The sequence below is a fragment of the Natator depressus genome, chromosome 12 (genome assembly GCF_965152275.1).
Source record: "Natator depressus isolate rNatDep1 chromosome 12, rNatDep2.hap1, whole genome shotgun sequence".
Taxonomy (NCBI): Eukaryota; Metazoa; Chordata; order Testudines; family Cheloniidae; genus Natator; species Natator depressus.
Window position 1 is genome coordinate 14282076 of NC_134245.1, and position 17056 is coordinate 14299131.

The 17056-nt window shown below is 41.9% G+C and overlaps 1 protein-coding gene across 9 annotated transcripts in view; it reads right to left on the bottom strand.

Annotated features, from left to right (window-relative positions):
* The window catches only part of CHD9 (chromodomain helicase DNA binding protein 9), a 182314-nt gene that overhangs the window by 43151 nt on the left and 122107 nt on the right, over positions 1–17056 (bottom strand). For all 9 annotated transcript variants that reach the window (XM_074968612.1, XM_074968615.1, XM_074968613.1 and 6 more), the window contains 8 exons: positions 15768–15935; positions 14529–14708; positions 10006–10116; positions 8707–8903; positions 7338–7537; positions 6643–6802; positions 854–943; positions 49–152 (listed from right to left, as the gene is read on the bottom strand). In XM_074968612.1, coding sequence (XP_074824713.1) covers positions 49–152; positions 854–943; positions 6643–6802; positions 7338–7537; positions 8707–8903; positions 10006–10116; positions 14529–14708; positions 15768–15935 — 1210 coding nt within the window. The remainder of the gene's footprint in view (positions 1–48; positions 153–853; positions 944–6642; positions 6803–7337; positions 7538–8706; positions 8904–10005; positions 10117–14528; positions 14709–15767; positions 15936–17056) is intronic.

Consider the following 17056-nt stretch of genomic DNA (forward strand, 5'->3'; position numbering starts at 1 on the left):
GGGATATATATATATCTATTTAGTCATCCAGTAATCCTTATTACTTACCATGCTTAAAAACTCCAATTAGGAGGGATTTATCTGCATCTGCATCCCACCACTCTGCAGGGACCTCAGAATGCTCTGGCTCAGGGACCCAAACATCAACTTCACTGAAAAATTCATCAATAAAACAAACATAAATCTACACAGGGAAGGATGAAATTTAATTTGTCTTTGTTATTCCACATTTTATATCTCAATTTTCAATAGAAAGCAGCAATAATTTTACATATCCAAACACACAAAAACCAGCCTCTGATCAACAAGCTAAACATCATTTTATTCACAGCTTCCAGGTCTGTTAAAAGACAGAGTATATAGGCCACATTCTCTTTTGCAAAAATATCTGTCAGCTGGCATTCCAAGAAAGAAAAAAAAAGCACTGACATGCATAAATCATAAACAGTGCAACATGAATGAAAAGGACAATTTTTTCACTGAGGACTGAGAGCTTTGGTAATTTGCAGCTAAATTAAAGCATATAAATTGCTTTTGATGGCACTGAAACCAATGAAGGTTTTGCTATTAACTTCAATGAGAGTCAAAGGAGATCCATTATCTGAATTCTGTTACTAAAATGCATGGGAATCCTGCTGACAGAGTATAAATCAGGTGAATTTTTATTTGTCCTAAATATATTTATATTTCCTAAAACTTTGAATTGCTAATGATAAAAAAGTAAATATAACAAAAACAGTTTTTTCATGGGCAAAAATGGTAAATTTCACTTGTTTTTCCCTGAGAGGTATTCTGAATTTTTACTTAATAGTCTACATTTAAAAACAAGCAAAAAAACTTCAGTATAGTTCACCTGGCATCAACTCCATCAAACACTTTTTGGCATTCATTACCAATGACTTCTTGTTTTAAGTAATACAGCATTCTTACTCGAAGCAAGACCCTAAAAACAAACACATAGAAGAAACAGACATTAGAACGCTATCAACATTTATGTTTGGAAGGCTTTTTTTGTGCAATTAACTAGTTACTCATTTTTTTTCAGTTCTGCTTTTTCCTGAAATACAGGGGAAACTGGCAGTGATCCTATACTTAGGCTGCCTAACATTTAAGATTCGTACAACCTTTACCTGAGAATCTCTAAGACAGGGATCGGCAACCTTTGGCACGCAGCCCACCAGGGTAAGCCCCCTGGTGGGCCGGGCCAGTTTGTTCACTTTCCACATCCGCAGGTTTGGCCGATCGTGGCTCCCACTGGCCGTGGTTCGCCATCCCAGGCCAATGGGGGCTGCGGGAAGTGGTGCGGGCCAAGGGATGTGCTGGCCCCTGTTTCCAGCAGCCCCCATTGGCCTGGAGCGGCAAACTGCGACCAATAGGAGCTGCGATCGGCCAAACTTGTGGACGCGGCAAGTAAACAAACCGGCCCGGCCACCAGGGGGATTACCCTGGTGGGCTGCGTGCCAACGGTTGCCGATCCCTGCTCAAAGACCTCCATTCTTTGCAACAAGCCTTTGAAATTCAAGAGGGGAAAAAGACCTTTGGCTAGAGACATGCCTTTTCTTGTCCCCTGAAATTCTGTTCAGGTTTGGCTGAGTTATAAACTGTTAAAAATTGCCATTTCCCTTCCCTCACTTGCATTCCTCAGGAAAAATGCTGGCAGCCCACCAATATAACGTTCTAGAAAGCCAGGCCAATGGCAAAGCAGCATCAGCATCACTGCCACACACTATACCACATCACTGCCACACACACTATACTGCCAGAGCAGCAGGGAGAACAAGAGTCAGTCTGGACAAGCCTCCTGCCCCCTGCAAGAACCTTCCACCATCCAGCAAATGGTCCATCTGCCCCTTTGAGGGAACTACATGCAACAGGAACTCCTCAAACTCATGAGGGAGTGGGAGGAACACCATCAAAAGATGAACTTGGGAGCTTAAATTCATAACTTTGCTACATACTAACAATCGAGGACTGAACAGAGACACTGAATTTATTGCTTATTACTACAAACTATAAGCCCATGGGCTGCATGTCACATAGGCTGGGGAAGGCTGTGCCTCCACAAACAGCCCGGTGTGGCCCCACCCACGCTCCTCCCTGAGCCTCCTCCTGGCTTGCTCTTCCCCCTTGGCCCCAGCCCAGGCAGGCTGCTCCTCTTTCAGGGCAGCGTGTTGGGGCTAGGGCAGCCGGGATTTGGGGGGAATGGGGACACCCAGCATTGGGGGGGCCCTGGGCACTGGGGTCACACCACCCAGCACTCAGGGGCAGGAGGCACTGGGGCTGCCTGCCCTGTGCTTGGGGGAAGCTGGGGGCATTGAGGCTGAAGAGGCTGTGCACCGGCCACCCTGCGCTCGGGGGGAGTGCGCCCTGCACTTGGTGGGACTGCGTGCCGCCCGCCCTGTGCTCAGGGGGGAAAGGGGACAATGCGCCCACTCTGCACACGGGACTGGGGGGGCTGTGGCAGGGGCAGGAGCCTCCCCCAGCCGGCGATTCACCCGCCACACCTGTATAAACCATTTAACCCCCAAACCTCCCACTCAGCTTTTTTCCCCCCCTCTATGACTGGAGAGATGTTAACAGCACTTCACCTTGAGTGGTCCCTTGAAATATGTGTTAAATATTAATGCTAAACATTCCATTCTAACCTTATATTTAGCTCTGTCACTCTGAGCACGTTTCCCAGACCTGAAGAAGAACTCTGTGTAAGCTCAAAAGCTTGTCTCTCTCACCAACAGAAACTGGTCCAATGAAAGATATTACCTCATCTGCATATCTCACTAGAAACTCACTCACTTGTTTCCAAGTCCAAATGTAACTGCCAAGCAAACCTACACTGTATCTCCAGAGTGAAAATCCTGACTCCTGACTTCGGGATTAGGAAGTAATGGGAATAGAATCCTCTTCCTTCCATGTCCCGAGGAACCACCTCCACAGCCCCCAACTGCAGGCGCTCGTGGACCTCCTGAACTAGGAGTTGCTCATGAGAGGGGTCCTTGAAGAGGGACAGGAAAGAAGGGATGGGAAGGAGGGGTATCCACAAACTGCAGGGTGTAGCCCCGATATACTATGTCCAGGACCTAGCGGACCCAGGTAACTCACGACCTGGCCGAGCAGTAGGAAGAAAGGGGTTGAGGAAAGGACAGGCAGGATCTGGCTGGCTGACTGGGGCACACCCTCAAAACGATTGCTTTTGGTGCCCTGGGTGCTTAGTGGGTCCAGGTTGGGCTGGAAATCAAGAGGAGGAAGGACGATGACGGCTAAACCCGGTGTCCCTTCTCCTTGTAGATCCCTGCCAGCCTTGCCAAGGCCTCAACGGTGGCGGAGGTTGGAATGGCTTTCTGGCAGACTACAGTGAGTGCATACCCAACGAGCGAAGGGTAGCCTGTGGAGCCTGGCGTCCGTTTGATCGGAGAAGAGCCCAACTCTGTCAAAGAGAGGTCCTGAATAGAGGCCTGCATCTCCTGGGACAGGACCGCCGTTTGGAGCCAGGAGCTGCATTGCATAACCACTCTCCCTGCCAATTCCGCCGCATCCCATGTCATTTGCAGGGAGCATCTGACTGCTGTGGTCCTTTCCTCCACCAGGGTACCAAATTACTGACCCTAAGGAAGGGACTCCTGGAACTTCTGGAGACTCTCCAAGAAGTTAAAATTGTACCAGCATAGCAGGGACTGATTGTTCGCCACTCATAATTGTAGGCTGGCCACTGAATACTTTTTTCTGCCAAATACATCAAGTTTTTTGGCTTCTTTATTCTTGAAAGTAGAGGCAGTGGGGACCTGCTTGTGCTTTTCGCTGGCCACAAACAAAACCAGCGAGCCCAGAAGTGGGTGAGTATAAAGGTACTCAAAACCCTTGGCCGGCACAAAATATTTTTTCTCTGCCCGTTTCAAGGTGGGTGACCTGCCACAGGATTGCTTATCCGGTGATTCCCTGGCCCTGGAGGGGTCTTAATGACTGGCTTGCCTTCTCAGGGAGCCTTAGTCTGGTCCTGTGGCACCGGAGATGTCACAGGAGCAGGTGGAGTCCTGTGCTCTCTCTGCTCCTGGGCCTGGGATGACGAACGTGCAGGCAGGGTGGTGGGTCCCATATTGCTCACCAGAGTTAGTGATGGACTTTTAAGAGTGCCAAGAGCCCCAGCCGCAGAGGCATGCTCACGCTGCTCTGGAGAAGGCTGGCAGACAGGCCTGGTCCCTCTACCTGATGACCCTTGGGCCTTCTTGCTCTGCGCTTGCGAGTGCTTCTTTGCCTTCTTCTTCGACACTGGCGAACAGCGTTGAAAGGAGCCATACGCTGGCATGGAGGCCGAAGTACTCGGTGCGGCCTGCGCTGAGGGCTCGGAAGTCAGGCGGAGAGCGGACTCCATCAGGAGTGCTCTGAGGCAAATGTCCCTCTCCTTCTGGGTGCGAGGCCGAAAGTTCTTTCAGATCCGGCAACGCTCCTTAATGTGTGATTCCCCCAAGCACTTAAGGCAGCTGTCATGGGGGTCACTCACAGGTATAGGCCTGCTACAGACCAAGCAGGGCTCAAACCCAGGAGCTCGGAGCATGCCCCAGTTGGGGCGAAGTCCCAGACAGAACCTTAGCTAACAGCTAACTACGCTACTTAACAGCTACTTAACACTAACTACAATTAAACAAAGACCCGAAGGCCCATGGAAGAAAACTGCTAGCTCTTGACAAACAAGAGAGGCGCTCCGACTGACCACCATGGGCGGTAAAAAGGAAATGAGAGGGTGTGGGCCGGCAGCGCCTAATATACCGCAGCATAGGCGCAGCACACTAGAGGGCGCTACAGCTGGCCCTATGGGTACCACTAAGGCAAAAATCTCCGAGGGCCACGCACATGGGCGTGCACACACCTAGAATGGAATCGACATGAGCAAGCACTCAAAGAAGAATCAGTATATTTGAAAATGTAGAAAAATATCCAAAATATTTAATAAATTTCAATTAGTATTCTATTGTTTAACAGTGCGATTAAAACTGCAATTAATCGTGATTAATTTTTGTAATCGCGACTAATTTTTTTGAGTCAATTGCATGAGTTAACTGTGATTAATCAATAGCCCTAATATATAAGTATAATACCTTACATTTTACATTGCTTTATATTCATTCATGCTGAGTTCTATTACACTAACATTACTCTAAAGTTACATGCTATAACCTTTGCGGCTTTGCACAGCTGTGTTGCTCTGTAGACAGAAGGAGAATACAAGAAGGCTTGAGACATAGTCTCAAACCAAAAGCCTTTAGGCATTCTGCTATGCTTGGCTACTGCAGACAGGAGCATACATATGGAGCCAAATAAGAAAAAGTCTGTAAGATTTAGTGTTTTTGTAGAACTATGGAATTTTATTCATGTTCCGCTTTCCCCAAAGTGCTTTTTACTTATATTAAACTGTTTAAACAAGACGAGATGTGAAGAATTGTGATCTGTGTGTTAGCTAGAGAGTCATTCCAGAAAAGAACCAGATGAACAATTTTGTTGATGCTTAGCTAACATGCCCTCTGTTTCAAGCTATAACTGGTGAAGGCTGTCTCTACAGTTTTGCTGATTTCTGGAATACTATGGTCAAAACAAGGTAATAAACTAGTAACAAACTTTGCCCTGTTTAGTGCAGGGTCTGTGCAAGACTTTCAAAACATGTCAAAAATAGTAGATGAGAAGTAATGCAAAGAAATGATGAAACCCTCAACCGTAGAATAAAGAGAGCAAGAGTGAAGCTCAGATTTCGAGAGAGTTTACAAACTACACTACTGCACCCCAGATTGCTGGTAATGTATTCGTCTTTCTGTATTACACAGTTTTAATCTTTGACTAATAATCTTTGATTAATAAAATTGATTGAGCCTAGCTATTTACTGAGTTAAATCAAACCCATAACAACCTCTAAAGTCCAGATGCCTTGCAACTGTTTTAAAACTGAAACGTATCTGTTATCTTCTAATGCTTGTAACCTCAACATACAGTTTAACCCAACAACACAAACCTCCAGACTGACAGAAACACAGGAAACGGATGGTAACATTTTGGAAGCTGAGATTTTGCAGGAAGGAGATAGACAGAGAGCTGCTTCTACTCCTTCCTGCCTTTTATGGGCAGCTCCAAGCCACCCAAACCCAACGTGCTCGTTGGATGTTTGGCACCGACCAATAGGTGCATTCTTAATAAGAAAGGGCCAACAAAGACCAGCAGGTGCCACACCATCACCCAGAGATGTGTGGCCCACCCTCCACGAGCCTGCCCCACAAGCAGGGGCTACTAATACCTCCTTCTGCACAACACCCACAATTGTGAATTCTGTGGTTCTACAGAAGTAGCAGACTTCCCAGATCTCTGTTCACAGAATGATAAGTTGGCAAAAAAGAAAGGAAACAAACAATAGTAGTTAATATTCGTAAGATGCTTTGGAAATGTGCAATAAGATGCCATAAAGGCTACTACTACTACTAGAGCTATGTTACTTTCTGCTTCGGAAAATCATCGGTGGGGAAAAATGATTGCCCCCCCGCCCTTTTTTGTTCTTTAAGATATACCTTTTAATCTTTCAAGAGTATAACAACGAACAGCTAAAAGAAAAAATAATCCTTTATACAAACTGAAAAAATACATTCACACATTTATACTAGTACTTACTTATTGCAGTGATGCTTTATGTGTTTTTTATATCCTTCATCTTGCAGTAGATGTTCCGGATTATATTTTCGAAGCCATTCTGCTTTATGAATATCAAAAGTGCTAGCCTGAGTCTTCACTTTCTTTCCTTTTCTACCCCTCGGCACAGGTGCTGACAAACCTACACAAAATGAAAATACAAAGCAATGGACAGTAATGTACAACTGGCAGATGCTTTGTAGTGTTTTTTAAATTAATATATTCTAAAAGAGGTAAACTCTGGTGGTGACCCCAAATGCCATATGGGATACCAGGCTCATTATAGGTCCTTGGCTCCTTGGTCTGTCAGAAAGGGAATCTCTAAGAGGTGTATTTCACCATTAGGACAGAAAGATAAAGGAGAGATTGCCTATTGTCACTGTTAGCACACAGTGAACTAGGTTTCAGTGAGCAATGAACTGGGAAGTTTACTTTACATACAGTATACCAACCCATAGTAGAAAGCCAGCAATAGCAAAGAATGGGAAAAAGGAGAATTTGCTTTTCCAATCAACCTTTTGAGATAACCTCAGCAAAATCCATTTACTTTAGTTATTTAATTATTCTTTAAACAAAAATTTTAGCTGTTTTTTTCACATACTTAGAAAATGTTGATTTCTTTATCACAAAATTACATACAAAAAGTTGTCTAATTACAGAAACACTTAGTTCCTTACCTAGGTGATTCTGCAGCTCTCGTGTTTGCCCATCCTCTGTTGGGGTGATGAGATCCCATATAAAACTTTTTATCTTTTCATCTCCTCTGTAGTGAACAAGGCAATATGCTAAGAGTGCTCGGCAAATTATCTCCACGTCCTGTTCATTTAGTTGCCTCTTGAAGCGACCGTGTGACAAAATCTCTCTCCAACGACCCCACCTGACCCAAAGTGACACACCCAGCAGAATTTTTAAAATACAATACTCAGGCAATCTGTATATGAGTATTACTGCAAAAGGAACAACTTCTTAAGATTTTGTGGTTTTCACTTTTTTGGTGTCTTCGGAAGCGTAAGCTCCTAGAGTCCAAAGGACTGTGAATCACTCAGGCTTCAGATACCATGATGTTGTAAACATCAAAATAACTGTTTCAAATGAAATTCTGAAGAATGTGTATCTCAAATAAGGATTATTGGTTTAGGTTTTTCAAAAATCGTTATTACAATACTGCTAAATGTACACACACTGTCTCTCTCTTTATGTGAACTACGACTAAGGTTTTTGTTCCCAAATGTTAGGCTCATAAATAATAGGCTTGATTTTCAAAAGTGCTGAGAATCTGCAAGTTCCTATTCAAACCAGCTGGAACCGCAGGGTGCTTAGTATATTTGAAAATCTGGTTGCTTTAGCACCTAATTATGGATTTATAAGCCTAACTTTAGGTATCTCTTTCTGAAAATTGTGTCCTATTTTTCCAGACTGATTTTAAAATGAACACATACTGTATGTGCATTATATTACGCAATTTCTAACTCTGCATAGTTCTTTCCAGTGAACACTTATAATTTATGTATAATCCATGGATTAACAAATTTCTCACATTTTGATTAAAAAGGAAAAAACTCACTCTTTCTTTTAAACTTTTCAGAAGAGAAAAGACTTATATAGGGTACAGAACAAAACTCCCATCCCAAACAGATTTCCCCAACGTGTCTCATGCATACAACTCTGATTTAAAAATTGATATATAGTTTGACAGTGTTATTGGTGAGCTGCAGTTCATCTGAGCTCCTGAAAGCACTCCTCTTAAGAGTCGGGGAGGATGAGAATTAAAAATAAAGAAGTACATTAAGAGTATATTAGAAGAATGACTTAAAATACTGAAGAAAAAGGAAAGGCGTTATGCTGCCAGTGTATCTCATACTTTACTAGTTTACAAGTCTCAACAGTTGGCAATATTTAAAACGCACATAAGCATTTTACATCTTAAGATCTGTAATTCATTCTTGTTAATAAAACAAAAATTATATTCCATAAGTAAGATTTAGTATATTTAGAAATCAACACTATGTTGTGAGTTTCACTTTAACAAAATAGAGTATATTTTACCCATAGACTAATAAGTTTTTCTCCACCCGAAAGCACTCTGTTCTTCCATATCCACTAGAGCGGTCACAAGGCCTGCGGAGTTTTGGTTTATCATCCCCTTCACTCTCTGCTTCTGATAACTCAGCCAGCTCATCTTTTGTGGCACTAAAGGGTCTTGTTTGCTTCCTAATTCTTGGGGTATCAATAACCAGGCTGTTCTGTAAAATTTTAACAAATATTATCTAAGACATAGTTGGTAACATTTTCTAAAAGTACCTGACATAATTTTGAGAGGGCAATTTCTATTTAAATTCCACATTTACACAAACATCAAAGAAATTCCTAGCTGTAAACCAATTATAGAATTCTTACGCAACAAAACAGACATTCTTCATTCTTTACTCCTTCAATGAGACCAATACATTAGATGTACATTACAAACTAGATGTAACGTTTTATTTTATTTGTACTGAATACTGCCATAGGTATTGGGGACCAGTTTATTCCGTATGCTCTTGGCAATGCAAAGGAGACATAAAGCCATTTTAAAACTGACAACCTGGCGATTCCTTCAACACAGGGGTAGCATGACCATGAGCAACACATCTTGAAGAACAGTTATGAAAGGTAGGTAACCGTTTTTTCTTCGAGTGCTTGCTCGTGTCAATTCCATTTCCCATCCTCCTACCCCTCTGTTGGAGTTGCCGGCAAGAAGGAACTGAGAGGGGGCACGGCTGGCGGCGCCTGATATACCGTCGCATGGGAGCGCCACTCCAGGGGGCGCCACAGCTGGCCCTACGGATACCACTAAGGCAAAAATCTCCGACAACTGTGCACACGGGCGCGTGCACAACTAAAATGGAATCGACATGAGTAAGCACTTGAAGAAGAACTGACATTGTGGCTCTCTCTCTCACTCTTTCGAAGCGCCTATGGTAGGGGTTGTGGCCAATGGAAATAAAGCAGTCAGACTGGCTCGTGTTCCAACCATTCTTAGGTGCTAAAATGGTCTCCTGGGTCATTTGGGAACCAGATTTACATTAGAAAAGCCCTGACGCTGCCTACTAATGCACCGACTAACCAAAGAAGTCAATTTAAAATAACAAGTGTGATGATTAGTTTTGGTTGAAAGTTTCATAAATCCAACACTGCTATCCTTAAAGCCCAAAGGTTTTAATATTAATTCGCAAAGGTGGTAACTCGATAGTTCAATCTGCAGAATATTCAATTCACATGAGCAACATGATTGTGAGAAAGACAAAAAGGGCCATTAAAAAGAATGTACACAAATGAAAATATTCACACACAAAAAATACTTACTCGACCACTGATGGCATCTATATCTATTTCTGCTTTTTTGGCCCATTTCTGCCAGAAGTTGGGATCATCTAATGAAATATCAGTCCTATTTCCAGATGCAACAAAACTAGCCTGCAATAAACATCATCATATTCATTAATGGCATAAAACTGTAATACAGAATGACTATGTTAAATATACACCAAATTATTCTTTTTAAATACTAAGCCCCTCATGTTCAATGTGTGCATCAAAAATGCTTCTAAGTCCCATAAAGTTATAGAAAATTAAGGCAGCAGCTCACTAAGAAAGGAGATGCTAAAAAAACATTGTAGCGTCCATCAATTTGGTACTGACAAAAAGCACTAAGAGAGTACATCCTGACTGCCAAAGGCTGGATGGTGGACAAGATATAAACTGCTGAGAAAAATATTTCAGGATTATTATTGATTCATGCTCTAAAAACTTTGCTAAAACATGTACATGCCAACTCTGAGCTTGCAGAGTTGGCAGGGTTTCTCTATTTAGAAGGTACTCCCAGTTCCTTAAAGGGATCAGAACATTTAACTAAATACATAATACTGGCGGAACAGCAGCAGCAAAAATATTCCCATGCACAGAAAAGTGATGGACAGCATCCTCTAAAAGACATTACAAAAAGGAAACTATCTAAATAATCAACTGCAGTATATCCTTGACCAAAAACATGCCATAAGATCAGAGGAAAGAAAACAAGAGCAGGACCTTTCATTTTGAAAAGAAATCTCACAAAGATAATTTGAATCCAGACCTGTCCTACAATCAGGTGTCTAATTAAGAATGATGTTTGGTAAAAATTACCATATCTACTCGATCATAAGCCAGTTCGTTTATAAGCCAACACCCCCGAGATGGATAAGTAAAAATGGAAAATGTTTATGACCCATTCATAAGCCAACCCTATAATTCAGGGGTCAGCAAACTGTGGCTCCCGGGCCATCAGGATAAGCTGCTGGCTGGCCGAAACGGTTTGTTTACCTCGAGCGTCTGCAGGCACAGAGGAAAACCTAAGTACACAAAGTGTCCCGGCACGCCAACTGCTTACCCTGATGGGCCAGGACAGCAACTGGTGGGGAAATTTGGCGAGGGGGAGCTGGGGATCAGGGAGTAACCCCTGTGACCATCCCCCACGACCCCACCCCTAGCCCAGGACTCCCGCACTCTCCCTATCCCACCCCTTCCCACCTTATCTGGGGAGGGCCAGGGGAGGATGTCTCTGGCCCGGCTGGAGCTGCTCTGGCAGGCTGGGCAGCGCAGCCGCAGCATGTTCCAGTGGGCCGGGCCGGGCGACCACAGCCTGCTCTGGGGGGCCGGGCCGGGCGGCGCAGCCACACCAGTGTAGCCCGGTGGAGGGAACAGGGGGAGCGATGCAAAAAAAAAAAAAAAAAAAAAAAGTTGCCACCCACTGCGGCGCTTTTACTCACCCAGCGGCGCTCCGGCGGCCGGCCCTCACTCGCTCTGGGTGTCTTCGGCGGCACTGAAGGTCCCGCTGCCGAAGACCTGGAGCGCTGCCGGGTGCGTAAAAGCGCTGTAGCGGGTGGCACCTTTTTTCTGGATCGCTCCCCCTGTTCCCTCAACATGGGAAAATTTAAAAGGCGCCAAGAAATTGACAAGGTGCCACTTGTGCTCAGTGGGGGAGCGACCGCTGCCCCGCTAGCTAAGCCACTGGGCCGCAGCCTGCTCTGGGGGGCCAGGCCGGGCGGCATGGCCACAGCCTACCAGCCTCGGAGCTGCAGCTGCTTCTGAGGCTGGGGGGAGAGCAGAGTAGCCAGAAGCGGAGAGACTCTGGACCCGCCTCTTCCCTTCTGGCTCTGCTGCCTCTTCTTGCCCCCTCTGTTGGGGGGAGGAGCTGTGTCCCACCTCTCCCCCTCTCTATACCCATTCATAAGCCAACCCCTTTCTCTGACGCTTCCCATTTTTACTAAAAAAATTCGGCTTTTGAACGAGTATATACGATATATAGATCTCCATGTGACTGCCAAAGAGATCTCAAGGCAACAACACAGAGAATAGGCCACTCTAACACATCAAAACTGTAATGTGCCATTACATAATGCACCTTTAAAGCCTTCCGCCCCTTACATTCCCTTTTGCAGCAGTTTCTGACCTCCTCTCCCCCCCCCCCCCCCCCAACCCATAAAACACTGCTACCTTCCTTCGGCAAGCCCAGAAAACTTAAAAGTGCGGTGCGGTCATTTGAAATGTTTCAGATGAGAGGCAGACTAGTGTTTAAAAAAAAAAAGTTGGATGGACTTTCTAAAATGTTTGTTTATTCTACGTATCATGTAACTTAGGATACACAAGACATACAGCAAGGTCTCACTGGTATGCATATTATAGCAAAGGAACAATTATAGGCAGGATACAAGGAATTCTGAACATGTATGCTAAACCCAACGAAGGCCCTGATTTTACATTTAGCTCCACTTGGGCAAAGGGTTTCACCTGAATGGAGCCCACTGCAGAATCAGGACCTAAATCTTTATATTTTTATGTAAAGTGAATGACTCAGTAGTGTTTGTAACCTGTCAATTTTGTAAAAAGACTACATGGCTATGACTCCACAATCATCCCTCAATATATCACCTGAATCTTCAGAGGAGACCTGGAGTGGAATTTTCATAAGTGTATTTCCCTCAGAACTTTTAAAGCAGGAAAAACAGAGCTCTACAAATTTTAACATAAGGAACTACTCAGCACTGATAGGGAGGAAGGACTAGATGACCCCAGGAAGTCATCCTTGCTGCTTTTAATTCCTATGACTAATTTAGCATAACGGAGAGAAGAACTCTCTGAAGAGGCCACATCACCACTTAGGGATTTCATCTTACACAGACCTTGTCTACACTACCGGGGTAAGTCAACCTAAGGTACGCTACTCCAGCTACATGAATAATGTAGCTGGAGTTGATGTAGCTTAGGTCAACTTAATGCGGTATCTACACCGTGCTGAGTCAACGGGAGACGTTCTCCTGTTGACTTACCTTAATCTTCTCGTTCCTGTGGAGTACCGGAGTCGACCAGAGAGCGCTCTGTGGTCAATTTATGGGGTCTTCACTAACCCCACTAAATCGACCGCTGCTGCATCGATCGCAGCAGTGTCGATCCCCATTAAGTGTAGACATGGCCATTCAGGTTTCATTTAAGTAGAATACATTAAGGGAATGTTCTGATTTCCAGCCCCTGGTAATTTAAATTAGGGATTTGGGGGCAGTTTAATGCCAGGGACAGACATGCAAATAACACTGGCATGGGAAGAAAAGGTAAATTATGTATAAAAATACTTTTTGGTTATTCTCATAAAGAAGAGATGATAGCATTAAGCTTCCTGATTCTTCTTTCCTAAGACTAGTTTTCACAAGAGAAACCTAACTCCACAATCAATAAGTTTAAATAGATCCTCAAATCAATATAACTGCATGCATATTCTGAGATCCATAGAAAGCTAAGTTCTTCTGTCCCTCTCAACCTTTCTCGTTCTTTTTATTTCTGCCACTTCTGTCTGCTATAGTGAATGTTATATGTCAGTGGCCTAACCAATTTGAGAAAGTTTATAACTCCCCATAATTCACATTGTTTGTATTCATTCTTGAAATCAAAAAATGCTTTAAAATTATTTTCAAGGGAAGCATTTTAAACAAAGAGATTTAGATGAATACAATTAGAAGCAGCCATAAAATAGCTCAAACATGGCCCTTGCCAATAATCAGCATAGAGTATATTCTATTTTCTGTCTTAAATGTAAATGCTGCCTCTAGCACCAGTAAGAAATTAGTATGGAATTATTTTCCCCAATTCTATCCTTGTCCCACACCCTCAGTTTCTTTTTCTCACATTTTATAGATCTTCATTTCCTCTCCTATACAACCATCCTTGCTTTGCTTTTCAAAGACCTAACAAGAAAACAATATGGATAAAGAGATGCCTCTGCATTTCCAGTATAAACCTGAGTTATTCTTTAATCCCATTCAACACTTATTTGCTCTTATGTGCTTTACACCTGCAATGACTGTCTTAGTTTATGTGCTAGTGTATGAATAAAGCAAAGCAAAAGTATTCTCAGTAACTGTACGTCCTCTATATCAAAAATATATTAGTAGTTGTTGCTTTTTTAAAAAAAAAAACAAAAACAAACACCAGAAGTACACAGCTATTGTTTTCCCAGCACGTGGTCCATACTTTTGAGTATGCAATTTACTCAATGTATGCCATGCCAATCAGAGATTTTTCCATGTGCACACGTCCATATAGGTCTCTCTCTAGTGAGATCAGCATGCAAAATCTCTCGAGTACATACACAAAAGGTAAAGTAGACAGAAATGTGTGCGTGCAAAAGAACAGATGCAACGTGGGCCTCATATTTAAAAACAAACAGTCCCATGAAATTCTTTGCTGACACAAAGTTCTACAAATCTCACATTCTGAATCTAAGCAACAATAAGAATTTTCTTAAATAAAAGGCAGAGTAGCATGATCAAATGGAAAACAAGTTGCTGCTACTGTACCTTGGCAAACGTTGAACCCCTTCCTTCGGATTCAATTGTGATAGTTTTCGTACGGCGCTGCAAGATTTGGTCTATGTCTTCTTCACAGAATTTAGAGCCCTCATCCTCTTCATCCATAATAGCACCATAGGCACCCCTTCGAAGCAGGTCTTCTATTTCTTTTTTGGAAAGCTGTTGGATCTGTACAAATAATTAAAGGTGTTTTTGTTTTAATTTGTTGTAAAAATGGATGAAAAATTCACAAAAGCATATGTGCAGTATTTTTTCTATCTACTTCCATGACCAATATTTTTATAATTAAGTTAACCTTTCAGATTTGTAGATTTAGTATCTACCTTTTTATAATTAAACAATAAAAACAATAAAATGATAAATACAATTATATTAAATATATATAAATATTATTATAGCATATTTCGTGTACCCTTGCGTCTATATTTGGGCACCTATTGAGTACCTTGATGAATCAAGGCTTTATTATATGTCATGATTCATGTGGGACTCGGGGAAAAAATAGCTTTGTGCCCTAGTTTAATCAATATCTAAAGATGTATATGATCACCTGTATAACTCAATTAACTCTTCCTTTATTAAGGCGACAGCTTATACTCATCTAGAAGGATAAAAAGATAAAGTGGAGGAAAGTTTTACATTTCATGGGATTTTTCTTAAAATAATGTAGGTGGAGTAAAAAATACCAAACTACGATATATCAAGGTTTGATTGTGGAGCTAATGTAGTCCTGCCTTCTTCCATACAAACAGAAAGCTGCATAGGAAATGAGATAGGAATCCTGTCTCACTGTTGTGAAAAATTTGTAACGAATGTTGTGAAATGTGAAGCATAATATTTTAATGATTCTAGGTTCATGGTCTGGCATAATCTGTACAAATAAAATAAATAAAGCCTACACCATTTTAAAAAAAAAAATGTGGTAAGCAAAATATTTCACTTTTTCAGATACATCACCAAGGCAATTATCTACCCTGTGGTTTAACAAGAAAACATGGAGGAAGTAGTCTGTGCAAGAGTTCAAAGCAAATTTATGGCTAAACTTTTGAAGACATTTCCAAATGTTCATCTTTGCCTTCATCAGAAAGCATCACATAGCTATGCACACAATTTAAAAAAAAAAAGGCCCAAGAAAAAAGTTAAAATTAACTAAGCTGTTTCCTTGCAATTACAAAAGTAGCTTTAAAAATGGTAGTTATTCTGGCCAAAAACAAAAAGTCTACATACACCACCAACACTATTTTCTCTTCCACTCATGCTCTGTAAGACAGCTTTATCCAGACCCAATTTCAGACTTGCTCTGTCAAACATCTCTCTCTCATATGAGTTCCGAGTTATCAATCTGTAGACCTTTACTGCTTTGTTCTGACCAATCCTGTGACAACGGGCTTGGGCCTTTGAAAGAGGAAACAAAAACAAAATTAGGTTTCTGCCTAGGAGCAAGATATATTCCTTCGTCTAAGAAACCTGCTGTGCTATAAAGTAATCTTAAAGGAACACAGTCAACTTGAAAACAAATCAATGTTTTTAAATGGAAGTCGTACAAATACAGAAGAGTCTCGGAAAGTTAGAAGTAGTCTTGAAAAGATGGATTAGTAGGAAGAATGCAGGTGAAGTGGTCTAAGTTGCATGATATCATGTTATTTATCTCATAACTAAATCCTATCTATATATTTGTTCACAGTACTGATCTCTCCACATCACTCCAGTCAGATGCTAGACAAAAAGTCATTTGAGGATTTCTGAGATTTTGATTCCACTTCCTCTTCCTTAAATTTGGTCCATTTTCTAGGTGATCTTACAACTGAAACATTTTTGTGCTAATCTAAACTGAAGGTTTCTAGTTTTAATTTTAATCAATTATTTCTAGTTTTAATAAGTGATGAAAAATCTCTCCATCTTTGCATTATTCTTTTATCTACTTGTACTAAGAGTCATCTCTTTCTTCCCCTATGTCCTTAATGGATAACTTCAGTTTTCTGAACTTGTACATATTTATTTCAAATTTCTCGTGTGTACCCCCTACGATCCTTTTTGTATACTAAATAGTCCTCTTGATGCAATCTTCAGTTACTCTATATAATATGCAGCAGAGTGTCCACAACTGTATGCCAAATCCCAGCTGTAATCTAAAGAGCATCATGTAACTACGGAGACACTTTCCCCCGATTCTTACATGCGATACCTCTAATTATAATTCCATGATTATATCTACTTCTTCACTTCAACATCACTTCACATATATTATTAACTTTTCTCTATTATTTACATTAAGTAATTTTTCTGCACTGATAATGAATAGCCAGCCACTGGCTTTCCAATGCAATTTTTGTGTGTGGATAGTTTCTGAAAGTCATTCCCACTCTTTCTCTAACACTATGAGCATCACAGAAGTATCTGAAACTTAGCACAGACCCAAATTCTTCTCTAGTTCTACTATTATAAATCCAGAGCAGTTCCATTAACGTTTATTCAATTAATTATGTATGAGAGAGTAAAATCTGTCCCCCAATGAG